The 15,072-nt window shown below is 42.5% G+C and overlaps 1 protein-coding gene across 1 annotated transcript in view; it reads left to right on the top strand.

The window, feature by feature from the left end:
- The window catches only part of APOLTP (apolipoprotein lipid transfer particle homolog), a 1,292,669-nt gene that overhangs the window by 556,350 nt on the left and 721,247 nt on the right, over positions 1-15,072 (top strand). Inside the window, exons 14-15 of the mRNA XM_085632129.1 lie at positions 4,345-4,503; positions 7,627-7,745. Coding sequence (XP_085488255.1) covers positions 4,345-4,503; positions 7,627-7,745 — 278 coding nt within the window. The remainder of the gene's footprint in view (positions 1-4,344; positions 4,504-7,626; positions 7,746-15,072) is intronic.

The raw sequence follows: 15,072 nt of genomic DNA, 5'->3' as shown, positions 1-15,072 counted from the left end.
CAATGATTTAAGCAGATGGATTAAAAATCGCTTCCTCGGCCAACTGTAGTAAGAACAAAACACTGTAAAGGGAAGCAAATCCCATGGAGACACGTTTGTCGCAGCCACAGGATTTCCTACACGCCGGCCAAACCCACCCACGAAAATTATGAGATTGATTAAATCTGAACCTGCCCAATAGAAATCTATCATGCTGTGAGCGAACCAGGCCCAGGTATGGCTCCAACCCCTGGACCGTTTTTACAAGCATATGGCCCCTAACTGCTGGCTTCTGGAGTTCTAGGCTTTCTCTCTCCAAACGGAAGTGTTCCAGAAAGAATGTTTTAACACTCCCCAGCTCAAGGGCGGAGAGAGCAGTTGGATTCACAAAAGTGTCAGGCCTACCTAAAGAAAAAAGGAAGCCTTAAAATGAGCTAACCATGAGATACTCAATGCCCAGTCCAGAGACAAACAGTCTTCAAGAATCATTCTGCTTAACTTCAGTTCCTCCCTGCTCCAGATCTTAATCCAGCACATTAGCGGATTTAGGACGACTAGGTCCGAGACATAATCAAGCCTCAGTTCCGTGTGCACAGTAAAAGCTGGGGTGGACTGGGGGACCTAGACCAGCTTGCGCAGGAAATTATTCTCCATTACCTGGATCCGATCCACCTTAGTGTATCCCCAGGCCTCACTCCCATATCGCAGCTGTGCAATACACAGATTGATACATTTTTAAAAGGTCCCTAGGTGCCCTCGAGCCAAGCCTCTGTAGAAAACTAAAAACCGTCTCCATGGTTTCAACAGACTCTGATCGTTTAGCCTCCACCAGAGGTTTTCAGTAATTTTTTGCATAAAATAAAACTCCCAGATAAGTGAAGGCATTGACTTTAGCCAGAGTAAAGTTTGGTACCTTAAAGGTCTTACTGCTAGTGATTTTGGGGCCCACTACCATTACATGAGACTTCGAAAAATTGAGCGAGAGTTCCAGGAGTCATCAGGACCGCATCATCCGCATATAACAAGACGGGGAGAAATCTGTTCTTAATCTTGGGACAGTCAGCTGATACCGATAGGTGCGTGGAATCTAACCCATTCACATGCAAAGTGAATAGAAAGGGTGCGAGTATGCACCCCTGGCGAACCCCAAAGATAGTTGAAAATGATCGGGTGCAAGCTGTTCTTGGAGAAAAGCGTACGGAGGCTGAGGTCGTGGAGTGCAGATCAGATAATAGTGCCACAATACTACAATCGACCCCCAGCTCACTAAGCAGTGCCCACAGTTTGACTCGATTCACCTTGTCAAAGGCGGACGTCAAGTCCATGAACGCTAGATGTAGGGATTCAGACCGAACCACAGTGTATTTATTGATAATTAGATGGAGGTTGAGGCATTGGTCGGCTGTTGACCTCCCTTCCCTAAATCCATAACGGACGTCACTCAAGATGTTATTATATTCTGCCCAGTCAGACAGCCTATTTAAAACCGCCCTCCCTAAAACCTTGACCGTGGCATCCAAGAGTGAGATTAGCCGTTAGCATTGTGGGTTCTCTTTGTCCCCCTTCTTCAATATGGGTACGATCACAGCAGTAGACCAGGAGGGTCGCAACCCCTCCTATGCAGCTGCATTTAAAACGTGCGTTAATAGCGGGGCCCAAACCTCAATATTTGCTTTGAAGAAACCTGGGGGTATACTATCAGGGCACGGGGCCTTGTTTCTGGTCAGGGCAAGGATTCCCTGTTGGATTTCATCTTAGTTGAAGACCACTCGGTTGCCGGTTTTGGCCAGTGTCCCAGGAGTTTTGCCACCCTCCCCTTCCTCATGGTTATAGATACCTTCAAAATGAGCCACCCACTGTTGCTCCGAGATGTGATGACATAGAGCAAGCCAGAATCCTCCGAGAAACAAGGCCTGTTTACAACACTCCAAAAAAGGCCACTATCCCCTGTGTCACAGGCTCGATAAAGCGGTTCCGAGGCGGCCTCCTGTAACTTGCATCTACACTCCTTTTAGGCCACCTTATTGGCTCGCCTGCAATTTCTAATCAGTTGCTCATCCTTCGGGGACTGCTTCAAGGCTACCTTCAAATGGCGCAAGGTTCGTGAACATTCCCTGTCAAACCATTTTGGGGATTGTGACTCCCGTGTGCTATTGGTAGCGACCATAAAGAGTTTACCAACCCCCAGGACTATGCCTTCATATGCTTCCAGTACCTCCCCTCCTCCAGCGTCACTATTCAAGCATGTGAAATCAACTGGCTTATATTTTCAAAAGGATCTTTACCTCTTCAAAATGTACTTTCGTTTGTGAGTTCTTTTGTCCATTGGCCTCATCCTCCCCTGTGAAAGCATTAACAAAACTGCAAATTATTATCTTTAAGAGACTTGAAAGTGCAAAAAATAAGTATGATTGAATCTGAGAACTTTGAATTATATCTTCATCACAGAAGCCCCTTGTCCACACTGTCACTTTTGTGTTCCCTGTCACCCTCTTTCTCCTGCTAATTGTCATACTGTTCATCCGCAAAGGTATCCACAGCTTCTATGACATATGTGCTACAAAGCTAGTGCAGGTATCAAACCATCTGATCAAAATTTCTCTATCTGATGGCTGTGTATCTGATTATTGGAGAACTGCTGTGTTGTCATCACTGCTCAAAATTAATCTTCTGGATTTGATGAGTTTCTACCATATGTCTCTCTTAAGTAACCCAAACTAACTCATGGAGCAAACAGGGTTATCTTAACCCTAACAGTATCCTGAACAATAATCCATCTTGAATCCACACGGAATGGGTGCCCGTGTGAATGAGTGTGTAACTTTAGTGGTATTTGACAGTCTCAGACTTAAGGTGGGTAATGTTGATGCTAAAACACTTTTCCTATTTGGATCTTTCAGCTGCTAATCATAATTTTCAAATAACTCTGAGTCTGGAATCTATGATGTGGATCTCAATGGGATAACCTTGTTGTTATCCTCTTGACTTCAGTTATTAACCCTGAGACTCATTGAGTCTACACCTATAGAAGTTATAGGAGAGTTCCTCAGAAAGCTATCATACTCCCCGATTCTTTAAAAAAAATCTGCTCTTTAACTGGCCTTCTCTATTCCTATAACATAGTTAATTTCTTCATGTGTGCTGGAAACACACTGTTCCTCTTTAGCTTAGAAAGTTGTGCACTTGTTAGATATCTCCACATCACTGTCAAGATCCTAAGGGTCTGACTCACCATGGTTTGCTTCTGTGGAACATCAGACGTATACAATCTGATTCATTATGACTTCTCATTTCTACCCCAAATCTTAATAGTGACCAAGAGCTGTTTCAGATCAGGATGCTTAGTTCTTTTCTTTTATTTGCCTGTGTATTAGAGGTAAACATCTATGTGATGGCTAGACTCAACAATTAAAATCGAATCTTTTTGTGCCTCTATTCCCTTTCTTACATCCAATTTCATGTGAAGCATCTTGCAACAGTTTTTTGGAGCTTCCATTTTGATTTTCATTTTAGATGGGCACATCTATTTTCAAGCAATCAGGTTATAATACAATCGGAAACTGGTGCTACTTCTTCCGGAATGGTCCACCCAGAAAATAATTTCATTATGTGGCCAAATGTTTATTTCATACTTCCTAAATGAAAGGGCCTAGGCTTGCTAATATTAGAAGATTGTGGAAATTCATGTAGTTTAAAGTTAATCTGAAATTGTTCTACCTGGTTTAGTTTAAAATACAAGCATGATGCCAATTCACAAAGAAATCAATGAGCCTAAACGGCAACTAAAGACAGCTGAGTTTTCAATCAGAAATGAGCAAATACAGATTGATGGAATGATGACTCTTGGCATTTCTAACTGTAAATTTCACTTATGACTGGAGAAGATTTTAAAGAATGCCAGATGTTTCAAAATCATATGATTGTGGGTATGAAAAGGGAGAGGATAGGGGCGGGTGATGTCATGCAAAATCATTGAAAAAATTGCCTGACTTTTTCTATTCTTGAAAAATACATAAATCTACTAGGAAAATATAATGTGTTTTTGGGTGGGAAAGAAAATGAGACAAAATATTAGCATGTTGAATATAACTACAAATTCGCCGATTATTTTTCAATGCTATAGGCTTCGGTGTACCCATGGAAATCTATTACATTCATCAATTTTCGTTTGCAATCATGGAACGTCTGTGAATCCCAAGCACATTCGTGATATGTACAGTTACTCTTTTCCTTATGAATACACTCCTAAGTCTTTTTCTTTGGAAGTCAACATGGCCATGATGCATAGTTGTATCGACTCTCTGCTTAGTTCTTTAGTTGTAGTGACACATAATTTGCAGTGTAACTTTCTGTTTCTTTTTCCAGTGGGTTCCTTTGTATGGAGTCATTTATCACAGCTCTTAGAATCTGATGACCCAATGAAACAGCATATTCGAGATTCTCTTCCAGATGAAATTTTAAGTAAAGAGTTTGACTGGGAAACATGGAAATATTCCTCATATTCAGATGTCACCTTCCGCTCAGGTAACAAAACAAGTAGCTTTTCTTGATACATTCATTTTTCCTTTAATTGCATATTTGTAAAGTGTCCTAGATTAAAATTATTCCACATAGTGGCATGTATGTGCAACCCTTATGTCCGTGATATGAATTGAATCCGACCTTGTGTGATTACAACCCCATAACTCCGTGTGATGAGCCTATCAAAATGCTTTCAACTTTAATTCAAAGCCCACAGACTTCATTTTAGAAACAAAATATTATCCTTGCTAAAATGATTATTTAACTGACAAGATTTATGTAAACTTGTAGACAAGCAATGGAGAATTGATAGTTCGCTCTTGCTTATTTCTTCTGATGAAAACCTTATGCGTTATTGGTTTGGAACTTACAAAAACCCTTAAATGAATAAATAAACACATTTAAATGGTGACTTCATCCATTTCCCTCACTATGTGAGGGCGTTTAGCACATGTTAATAATCAAAACGAATGTTGGTGGATACAAACTCTCTCTTAAGCTCTTAATCAATCACTAGAGCTCGCTTCCTTTCCAGATATCTGGAAAAAAACAGTTCTTTTTCCCCTTTTAAAAAAGCCAGGTCTTGAAATCTATGATCCAGCCAACTATAGACCAATATCTCAATTACCGTATTTATCGAAGGTCCTAGAGAAATTGGTTAATAAACAACTTACGGTTTTTATTGAATCCAATAACTTACTTGACTCCTCACAAACTGGATTTAGGGATAACAACAGTACCGAGGCTACTTTATTAGCTGTATCAGATAACATCAGGTCTCTAGTCGATCAGGGTAAAACTGTGGCACTGATCCTTTTGGATCTCACAGCGGCTTTTGACACTGTATCCCATAACAAACTACTGCGAATTCTGCATGAAAAAGGACTATGCTCAAATGCTTTAGCATGGTTCGCGTCATTTCTTAGGAACCGAACCCAGATAATTCAAATGGGACCTTATTCCTCCACTGCTAAGTGCATTGACTATGGAGTACCACAGGGAGCTACTCTGAGCCCTACTCTTTTTAATATATACGTCTCCTCTTTGGCAGATATCAGCAGGAAATGGGGCTTTGATATATGCTCCTATGCTGACGACACACAATTGATAATTCCTTTGTCTGATAAGCTGACAAAAGTGGACACTAAGGACAACCTCATTAATTGTCTTACTGAAATAGCAAACTGGATGTCTGGACATTGTTTAAAACTCAATGCCGGAAAATCAGAGATTTTACTTTTAGGAGGAGCTCAGACAATTTGGGAAAATAGTTGGTGGCCCCAGGCACTGGGAACCACTCCCGAACCTAGGCAGGCCGCCAAGAACTTGGGCTTCATCTTTGATAATGCTCTGTCTATGCAGAACCAAGTACGATCACTATGTGGAAAAAGTTTTGCCATATTAAAACTTCTTAGAAGACTTTTCCCATGGATCCCTTTAAACTGTAGGAAAACTGTGACACAGGCGCTACTGGTGAGTAATCTGGACTATGGTAATGCATTGTATATGGGCATGGCTGACTATCTTTTCACTAGATTACAAGTAGTCCAAAATGCAGCTGCTAAACTTATATGCAATAAGAGTAGGTATAGTTCTGCCTCTCTCTGCATGAAAGAATTACACTGGCTACCTGTATGTCAAAGAGCCAATTTTAAGCTCATGTGTTTTGCACACAGAACGCTATATAAAACTGGCCCTCAAATCCTACATGGGAAACTAAAATTTCATGCACCTTTGTGTAATCGGAGATCCCGCCATCAGGCATTGGCATCAGTCAAACATACGACCAAAGCTAGGATGGGCGATCGATCGTTCTCAAAACTACCAGCGGTCAATTGGAATAAACTCCCTTTAGAACTGCGTATGACTGAAGAATACTTAATGTTCAGGAAACAACTAAAAACACATTTATTTCCCGGCTACTAAACTGCTAACTGGAAATCTCCCCCGCCTACACTCAGTTATTGTTTTTTAGCGCTGTGATGTCCCTTTGGATTAATGTTGCGCTCTATAAATAAATAAATAAAATACATGGGATGTATCAATCCTGCTCCCTTACAACAGTCCTGACTAAAAGCATGGCTGCTGCATGGGAAGAAACAATGAAGGGATGGACATAAATGTTTCCTGTCCCATTGCAGAACGTGTCCCCCACCTGTTATTCAAATGTATTAATGGTGGAGTATACAAATACACTGCCACCCTTAACCTAGGGGTCGAAATTTAAGTGTAAGCATGAATATGTATGGTCCCTCCAATGGTACCATGGGTGAAAGCTCAGGATCCTACTCACCTGAGCAGGATCCTTAGCCATACCGACTAGGCAATTTAGAGAGCAGGAAGGGCATGCCCACTCCTTTGATATATGTGGAGGAGCTTGCCAAAATTGCAAGCACTTCATCTGCAATTGAGGACTGGTCCTGTTCCTACCTCAGTTGCCCCATGGTGAATCAGTTTTTGCGGACAATCAAAATGTACTTTACACTCACTACTATGTTACCATGGATTTTGGGACTTCAGCCCTTTATGTGCATAATGTACACAATGCTTCAATATGTTTTTAGAGGGTTAGAAAAATGTGTTAATTTAGAATGTTTTCAAATGTGTAACGTTTTTTAATCTTAATATTTATGTTTCCCAGTCATAGCACCACATCCCACACACATCCAGAGTGCTAAAATGTGAGGTGGTTGGTATTGTATAGCAAATTAAATAAAAACATTGAATGGTCATCAAAAACCATTACTTTTTGTGAAGGAAATGTTATATTGCTTGTTCTTGGCACTCTGCTTAGTGCACCTACTGTATAATGCTTATTTGAAATTTCCATTTAAAGTTCTGTTAAGCATCTTGCATTATTTTATCTTATGTTTATATTATATTATGTGGTATTTCAACATCACACTCCATAATGCACACAATAATATCATTCTTTGCAAAAATGTTTGTTACTTTTATATGCATAAACTGGGCCTCAGTTTGACTTTGCGAAATATGAGTAAATCATAATTCCTTACATTCCAACTTATTGTTGCTGCAAGATTTCTATTTGTCAGAAAAAACTGTGGTCATCGGTATCACTCTCTTTGTGATGTGGTATGTTAATTTTACATTCTGGTGTTTCAGAGACTGGTGGTGCCAACATAGAGGGATCATGGGTGTTTACTCCAGCATCATTTATCCCACGATCTGCGATGGCTAATTTGACTGTCCATGCAATGGGTCATGCCATCAACCTACTGGAGGTAAGTTAGGTTGTGATATTTGATAATGTATTGAACATGTAAATTATATGTATGTTAGGCAAGTCTAAGATTCTATTGGTGTTTTGGCCCGAGATGAATTCTTGACTTTTCTATAAATAGTGACTATTCAATCAAATCATACAACACTATCAAATTAGACAATCAGATAATACAAATTATCAAATGGGAGGATAGTAAGGTGGTTACCTAAGTTTGCTGGTCAAAACACATGATGCTGAAGAGGCAGCAGTTTTTTTATTTACTCCTTAAAAGGCAAAACTTTATTTGGTCCCAATAACTAGCCAATTGGAATCTCACTCTAAGGTAAAGACATGCATATTCAGGATCACAAAATATTACATGGTGACGGTCACCACTGTGGACTTAAAGTATGATCAAAGTTTCCATATTAGAAAATATGATATGTTTCTTTAATACCTTTTGAGCTGTTTGACCAATCGGCACAAACTTTGCAAAAAAAGTTAATCCACTTTGGCTTTTTCATGGAAAGTTTCACACTGATCCATTTAGAGAGGCTAAGAAAAGGTTATCCAAAACGTGTAATTTCCATTGTTTGTTCTCATAGGAACCATTGCTCTCTATTTAGAAAAAACTGTTGAAAGGAATTACAGCAAATCTGGCAAAAAGTTTAGACTTTACTCAGAAAGCATGTTTTTAAGGTCTCGCCTGAGCCAGCGCATGCGCTGCCCTGGCGAGACATTTAGTAAGCGGGGTTTTCAAAGTGCTACCATACGCTTTTTTCTAGCCTAGAGCTTGTGGTTAGGCGCGCGAGCTCGCGCACCGAGCTTGCGCACAGTCGCCATCTGGCTTTCCTCGCGGCACCCTTAAGCACGCCTCGCTCCACCCCTCCCCACCACAGAGTGCGTCCTCGCGTTTCAACGCTCCTCCCCCTCCCCTACCACAGAGCGTGTCCCACGGCCGCGCGTCTTTTTGTTGCTTGTTTATTCCTGTTAAAACATTGGTCGGCTCACACTCGGTTGTAATTACTAAAAACTAGCGTGGCAGAAGGTGTGCCGCATAGTGGATATAGAAGAATATTTTTTTTATTGAAATGTTGAGACAAAATGCATTTTTGTGTTTTTAATTTTCCCATAGTATTGTGGATTAACAGACTTGTTGAATAGGTGAGTTACTTGTAAATGCATAGTTCTTTTTTTGTTTCTGGCCCCAAATTCATTCAGGGGTCAAGTGAGGTAGCCCTTGGTAAAGTTATCTTCCTCCTACAAAACGATCACTATGTGGAGCTCACCCGAGCCCAGGTCACACAGCACGTCATGACTATTGTAATGCCATCTACTCAGTCCAGGCGTACACTGCAAAACCGGGCATCTACTTTATCATGATTCTCTGCAAACGAAACCCCATCAAACCAGCATAGAAAGTACAAACTCGAAGCCCTCTGCTTTATTTGCGGGTTTGGGGTCAGGGCTCAATGAACCGACTTCGATGATTCCTCCAACTTTGGCCTTTGCTTTTAAATCATTTTTAGCAGTGGCGGCTCCTCCATAGGGGCGTTTGGGCGTCGCCCCACTGCTTTCTTGCAGTGCGAGAAGCAGAAACATAAAATGGTAAAAACTACCATTTTATGTTTTTGCTTCTCGCACTGCGAGAAAGCAGAAGTGCCTGGTTGGGGGCGGGAGAGTGGGCTGTCCTGCTCGAGGACAGGGGGTGAGTGGCTTACCCACTGTTGTGGGTACTGACTGTTTGGTCGGCCCCTGGAGCCGACCGAACAGTCAGTACCCACAACAGTGGGTAAGCCACTCCCCTCCTGCCCTTGAGCACGGCCGCCCACTCTCCCTTTCTCCCTATGTTGGAGAAAATGACGTGGCTGGGGCGCTCTCCCCTGCGCCTCCCTGCGTTGTGATTGGCGGAGGGAAGGGAGGGAGGCTGCCTTTCCGGATCACGAGGAGAGCTGCAGGACGGCGGGAGTCAGACCTATCTAGAAGCGGAGTAAGTTATTTGATATTTTTATTTCATTAAACCCCGCCAGCCTCCCCCACGATGATCCCCATTTCCACCCCCCCCCCAGCCGCCCGTAATGCCGGCCGCGACTGACTGCACACCACAATCTGGCCTCAAGAGGTAGGTAAGCAGAATAGCCTGAGGAGCCTTTAGACACACAGTGCTCATGGGGGCCGCAAATCAGTAATCACAGATTTTTTGGGGGGGGCTATGCACTCCTTCCAGTCAGGCCCAAGACTTGAGGCAATGCAGGCAAAACGACTCCCAGCATGACGGGCCCACTCAGGAGCCCTGGCCGGTCGGTCACTTCAATGGCAGGAGGCCCACCCGGTCAAACAATCCGCCCGTAGTGTACAGGACCGAAAGAGGGACGCAGGCCCGACGGAACCCCCGCTCTCTCGGGTGTCTCCAGACCTTCAATGACAATGAGGTGTGTCTGTGGGGGCTTCACAAGCAGGCCGGGCTTGTACTAAAACAACATGTGCCACGGGAGAGAGTCTAGCAGAATAGCGGGTCCTCGTTACCTCTAGATCCTTCTTTGATGTAAGTTCCTTCCTGACATCTGTACCGCTCAGTTCCAGGCCTCCTTAAATATTTGGCCACTTTAAAGTGACGATTCTGGGGCCGGTGAAGCGCCCTCGGAGTCTGAATAGCCTGGTCTGTGTCTCGAGGACTGTGGCTAGAGTAAAAGTAATGTTCTGCCATTGTCAGTGTTCCAGTAAAAATTGTTTCATAGGGCCCATGTGATTGCCACAGCTAAGTGCTGCGGTCTCTATTACGTCAAGATCGGATGTATAGTACAGGGGTTGCTGCCTAGCCATTGTCAGAGTTATTCAGGGATGTTCAAAGGTGAAGAAAAGGGCCCTGTGTCTCATCATATTTTTGACTTTGCGTCTTTAACTTTGTATATTAACTTTTCATATGCGGCCATTGTATGCTTATCAGAGAGCAATGTACGGTAGGGGGGTGGCATGTAAGCTTTCTAGTGGTGCAGTATTTCTACTTTCGCCTCCGTCAAAGCCGTGTACAACCAGCCATAGCTCTTTACATTTGTCTGAAGAGAAAGCCTGAAGTATACTTTATACAGCCATGCCCTTTAGCTGCGTGAAATAAATTATTATAGCTTTGATGAGAAACTTGTACTAGCAAAACAATCTAGCCGGCAGTCTTATAAAACGGTTTCTTAACAAAAATAATCGATGGCACAAAATCTTTTTTCTATAAAGTGAAATATGAAGATAAGAGTATTTTGTTTTGTTCCCCCCGTCTGCGATGTTGGGATGTACTTTTTGAAACAACCTCCTTATGTATCATTCGCAGTACAAAAATCTTCTGTTTGTGTAAACCACTTATTGCTCTGTTCGTGTTGTTAAATTGTGCCTCCGTTTGACTGTTCCAAAATTAATCTTTCATCAGTCATATCCAGTGACCTGAATTCCCAGCAGGCAGAGAGTTGGAAATTATATTTCCTTTCAGGCTAACCTCTCGCCCGAACTTTGTGTGATCTCAGATCCAAATGTAAATTCATCATATATAAGAAACCCTTCTACAAATCTATTCCATATGTTCACCGACAGGAATAGCCCTCCATGTATCAAGAAATAGCGCCGTGTGTGCCTAGACACTGAATGAGGGAGAGGATAGGAAACATGTTTGCGTGTATATCTGCCTTGCAAAGGACTGGAAATTGCCCTACTTTGAATGAAAAATAACTCTGTGTGTGCCTAAAGATAGCCTGTCTGTAATTCGGAATAGTTGTGTGTAGAAAATGGGGGGTGACTTTGAGGCCCTGCTGCCATGGTGGAGTACGTTGTTGGTTTGGGCAGCCTTTGAGGCCCTTCCTGTCGGCGCACACTGATAGGATATTAAAAGATAAAAATGGTGAAGCATACAAACCTTTCATTGTGTATTTTAAACTATAAAAAGTACTGGAGAATTCACCGTACGTTTTATAGTTTAAAATACTCTTGCATGCTTCACCATCTTTAGCGTTTAATATCCTATCAGTGTGCGCCGGCAGGCAGGGCCTCAAAGGCTGAGAATGCCAGGCACGGGAAACACAATTCGTGCACCTGCAGAATTCTAAAATTGTCTGTTATTTTAATGCATAATTGTTTTAGGCTAACAACTTTAAGTCTTGCACTTATGTTTTTGAGCTTAGTAGATATGCACATTATGTATTGCAACGACACACTGGATTATGTATGCAGTATGTATGTATGTCATCCAGGTACCCGCCATTAAGTTACCCTAAGCAACTTCATGTGCCAATCTCATCAAGACTGAGACTGACGTCTGCTCCCTAGAGCATAAACAGAAGTGTGTCTTTCCCACCATTAAACTCCCACATTATGCATCATTCACAATCTGGTTCACCTCTTCATAGCTGCATCTGTATTCATTTGGGTGAAATACTGTTTTCAATGTGGCAAACCAACACAGAAGTATTCAATTATTTTAGCTACAAAGGTAAAAAAAAACCCACACACATATTGATTTCACTAGACTCCCCCTTTTGCACTTGACCCACCCTAAGCCACCCTTCTGTCTGATCCCCAGTTCTAGACAATCACATCAGCGCACACTGCCCATTCAGCATGGCAGCTTGACTCCAATATGTGTGTTGCACCTAAGCACAGCGAGGACTGACTGCCTCCAGCGCAGTGACGCATGCCTACGCTCCCAGGCAGATAAAGTAAGTACAGTGGTTAATTTGTAAAATAAAAAGTGCCGGGGCTCTCCTCAGGAGGCAGCGCTAACATGAGAAATGTGCTGGAGCAAACTGCCTCCTGGCTAGAGCCCTGGCACTTATTATTCTAGAGGGGACTTGGCATAATGGCTACAGTTGCTGATTTCAGAGCTGAGGATCCCGGTTCAAGTCTCTGCGTGGCCCAACATCCTGTGAAACTGTGGAAAATCACCTGCCTTCCTAATGAGTGTGTCCTTAACTGGTGCTATAAGCTCCGGTGCTGAGGATTAGGTGCCGGTGCTGAGCACCAGAAAGCACCTGCTCAAATTAAGCACTGAGTAAGTAAACATGTCTGGGTTGTGACTGGGTCACTTCTCTCACCCTACTGTAATTTACAACTTCGTTTTTGAAGTCAGCTCACACAGATTGGATTGGATTTTTCCAATGTACAGTAAACAGGCTCTACAGTCTCGTTGAAATGAAGCTTGTTTGCGAATATATTTACAACATGACATGATTACAAACCGCTACATCAAAGACCGAAATATTCCAAAGCAAAGCATACATCTACACTGTAAAATGTAAAATAATTTGCGAGTTCTCGTCCAGGAAACGTCCTGATGCCCAAAACAAATTCATATATTTGTCTGTCTTGATTTTATTAATGGGGCGTGTGTGTCTGTATGTGTACGACTATGCACTCTCAAGAACCACATAATTGAGCATGGATAGGGTTTAGCATCATATGGAAAAGAAAAAGGAGCGAAAATGTGTAATATCTACCGCTGGAGTTATTTCCGTCACACAGATCGCACAGGAAACTACAGAGGCAAAACGCACACATGCTAATTCATCTCAAGATATTGCATAAAGGTGATCCAGGTATGTAACTACGAAAAGTGGTATTCATTTTTTAACGTAGAGGGCCTTCACTCTCAAAATGTAGTTTTCCAAATCAGTTATTCATAAAAATGCTATGTTTGGATCCCCCTTTTTTTCAATAATTTGCAGTAAATATGGGGTGTAAAAACCACCATTTTTTTCAAAACTTTTCTTGCACCCGCACACTCCTTTTGCAGTTTGGACTCGCTCACTTCGCTCGATCACTTATTACATTAGGGTACAACATTTTTTGCCCACCACTTTCAAAATCCACCAGCCACCACTGATTTTTAGTGCCCTAAAGAACCCGCCAGAGGACATGCTGCACTATTCAAAACTTCTGAACGTTATTTGCATTTGTATAGCACAAATGACCCCTGCCCCCCTAACCCCACCCCCGTGCACTTGATGTCTCAACTCGTCCTTTTATTTGGATGCTCACACTACACGCAGTCAGTGCGACTATGAAATGTCAGTGCTTCATGGGTGTCCAGCTTAAACTGCATTTCGGATCGGTCCTTTTCTTAGCATTCCTTTCTCTTTTTGACGGTTGATTTTAATTTCAGATTCGTTTTTCTTAAACAATTTATTTTGGATTTAGTTAGACTGTGGAACATAGCACTTTGTTTAGTATTTAGTTAGACTGTGTGACATAGCGCTTTGTTTTGTATTTAGTTAGACTGTGCAACATAGCGCTTTGTTTCGTATTTAGTTAGACTGTGTAACATAGCGCTTGCAAGGTTGTGTCTCTCACACTGATCTGTGTGAGTACTTACCGACCCAGGGGGGCAGCGTCAGCTCTGCTGCCGGTGATGTCTACTTGCCCCTCTTTCTCACAATGTACACAGAGTCTACGCCCTTCTCTCTTTGTCTCTTTTCTCCCTCTCTAGCTGTTCATCTCATATTCTACTGTTTCCCGCTTGCTCGCTGTCGTGCTCCCTCTCTCTCGGTCTCCCTTTCACATTGTCTCGCTCCTGTTCTAGATGTGTGTCCCTCTCTCTTCCTCTCATCCCTTTACATTCTGCTTTCTCTCCTCTCTCTTCAGCTCTTGTTGGTTCTCCTGTTAGGTGAAAAAGGTCTATAAATGAACATGGTGTAGCCTCACTCTTATTCTGGACTTGGTCATTATACTTGTGACCTTGTCATCCGTGTGGATTCTAAATAAAGTGTAAGAAAAAGGAAGATACAGAATCTTGTGATGGGCATCAACTTGAGGGTTGTAAGCGTACGCTATGATTAAAGACACAATGACAATATAAATGGGCAAAAAGATCTTAAACTGCCCTCATAATTTTGAGTTGATACTACAAATGCTTCTTTCACATTTTCTGTGTACTTTTTAGGTCTTGGGCCTAGCGTTGCAGTGCGCAGCCCTGGTCGCACAGCGAGAGACCTCTTGTACGGGGTTTAAAATCACCCTAGGAATCGCACACGCTCGTTCGTGTGCTTTTCCTTTTGGCTTCCGCGATTGGCCTTTGTGTGCGTGTTTTTCACTAAGACGGCATGCTATAGGCCAAAGGCGGGCGCATTTCTCCGCCCATGGCCTATTGGTGTCTATTTTGCGCACCAAAGGCCATGTGGTTTAAATTATCGTGCCCAGACACGGGCGCGATAATTGAAACCACATGTTTCACTGTGGTGCGCGCGCACAGCTCGCAGGCTTGTTTCTTTCACTGCCGCTTGTGTTCTTTCCCAGCGGCATTATCACGGGCCTCTTGTTCTCAATGGGCTTTGGACTTTGTGAGGTATCAAGCGTCCAGATCTATATCTGGC

The sequence above is a fragment of the Triturus cristatus genome, chromosome 10, assembly GCF_964204655.1.
Source record: "Triturus cristatus chromosome 10, aTriCri1.1, whole genome shotgun sequence".
In the NCBI taxonomy this organism is placed as follows: domain Eukaryota; kingdom Metazoa; phylum Chordata; class Amphibia; order Caudata; family Salamandridae; genus Triturus; species Triturus cristatus.
Note: the sequence above shows the minus strand (reverse complement) of the source record. Positions and strands in the feature narration are given on the sequence as shown.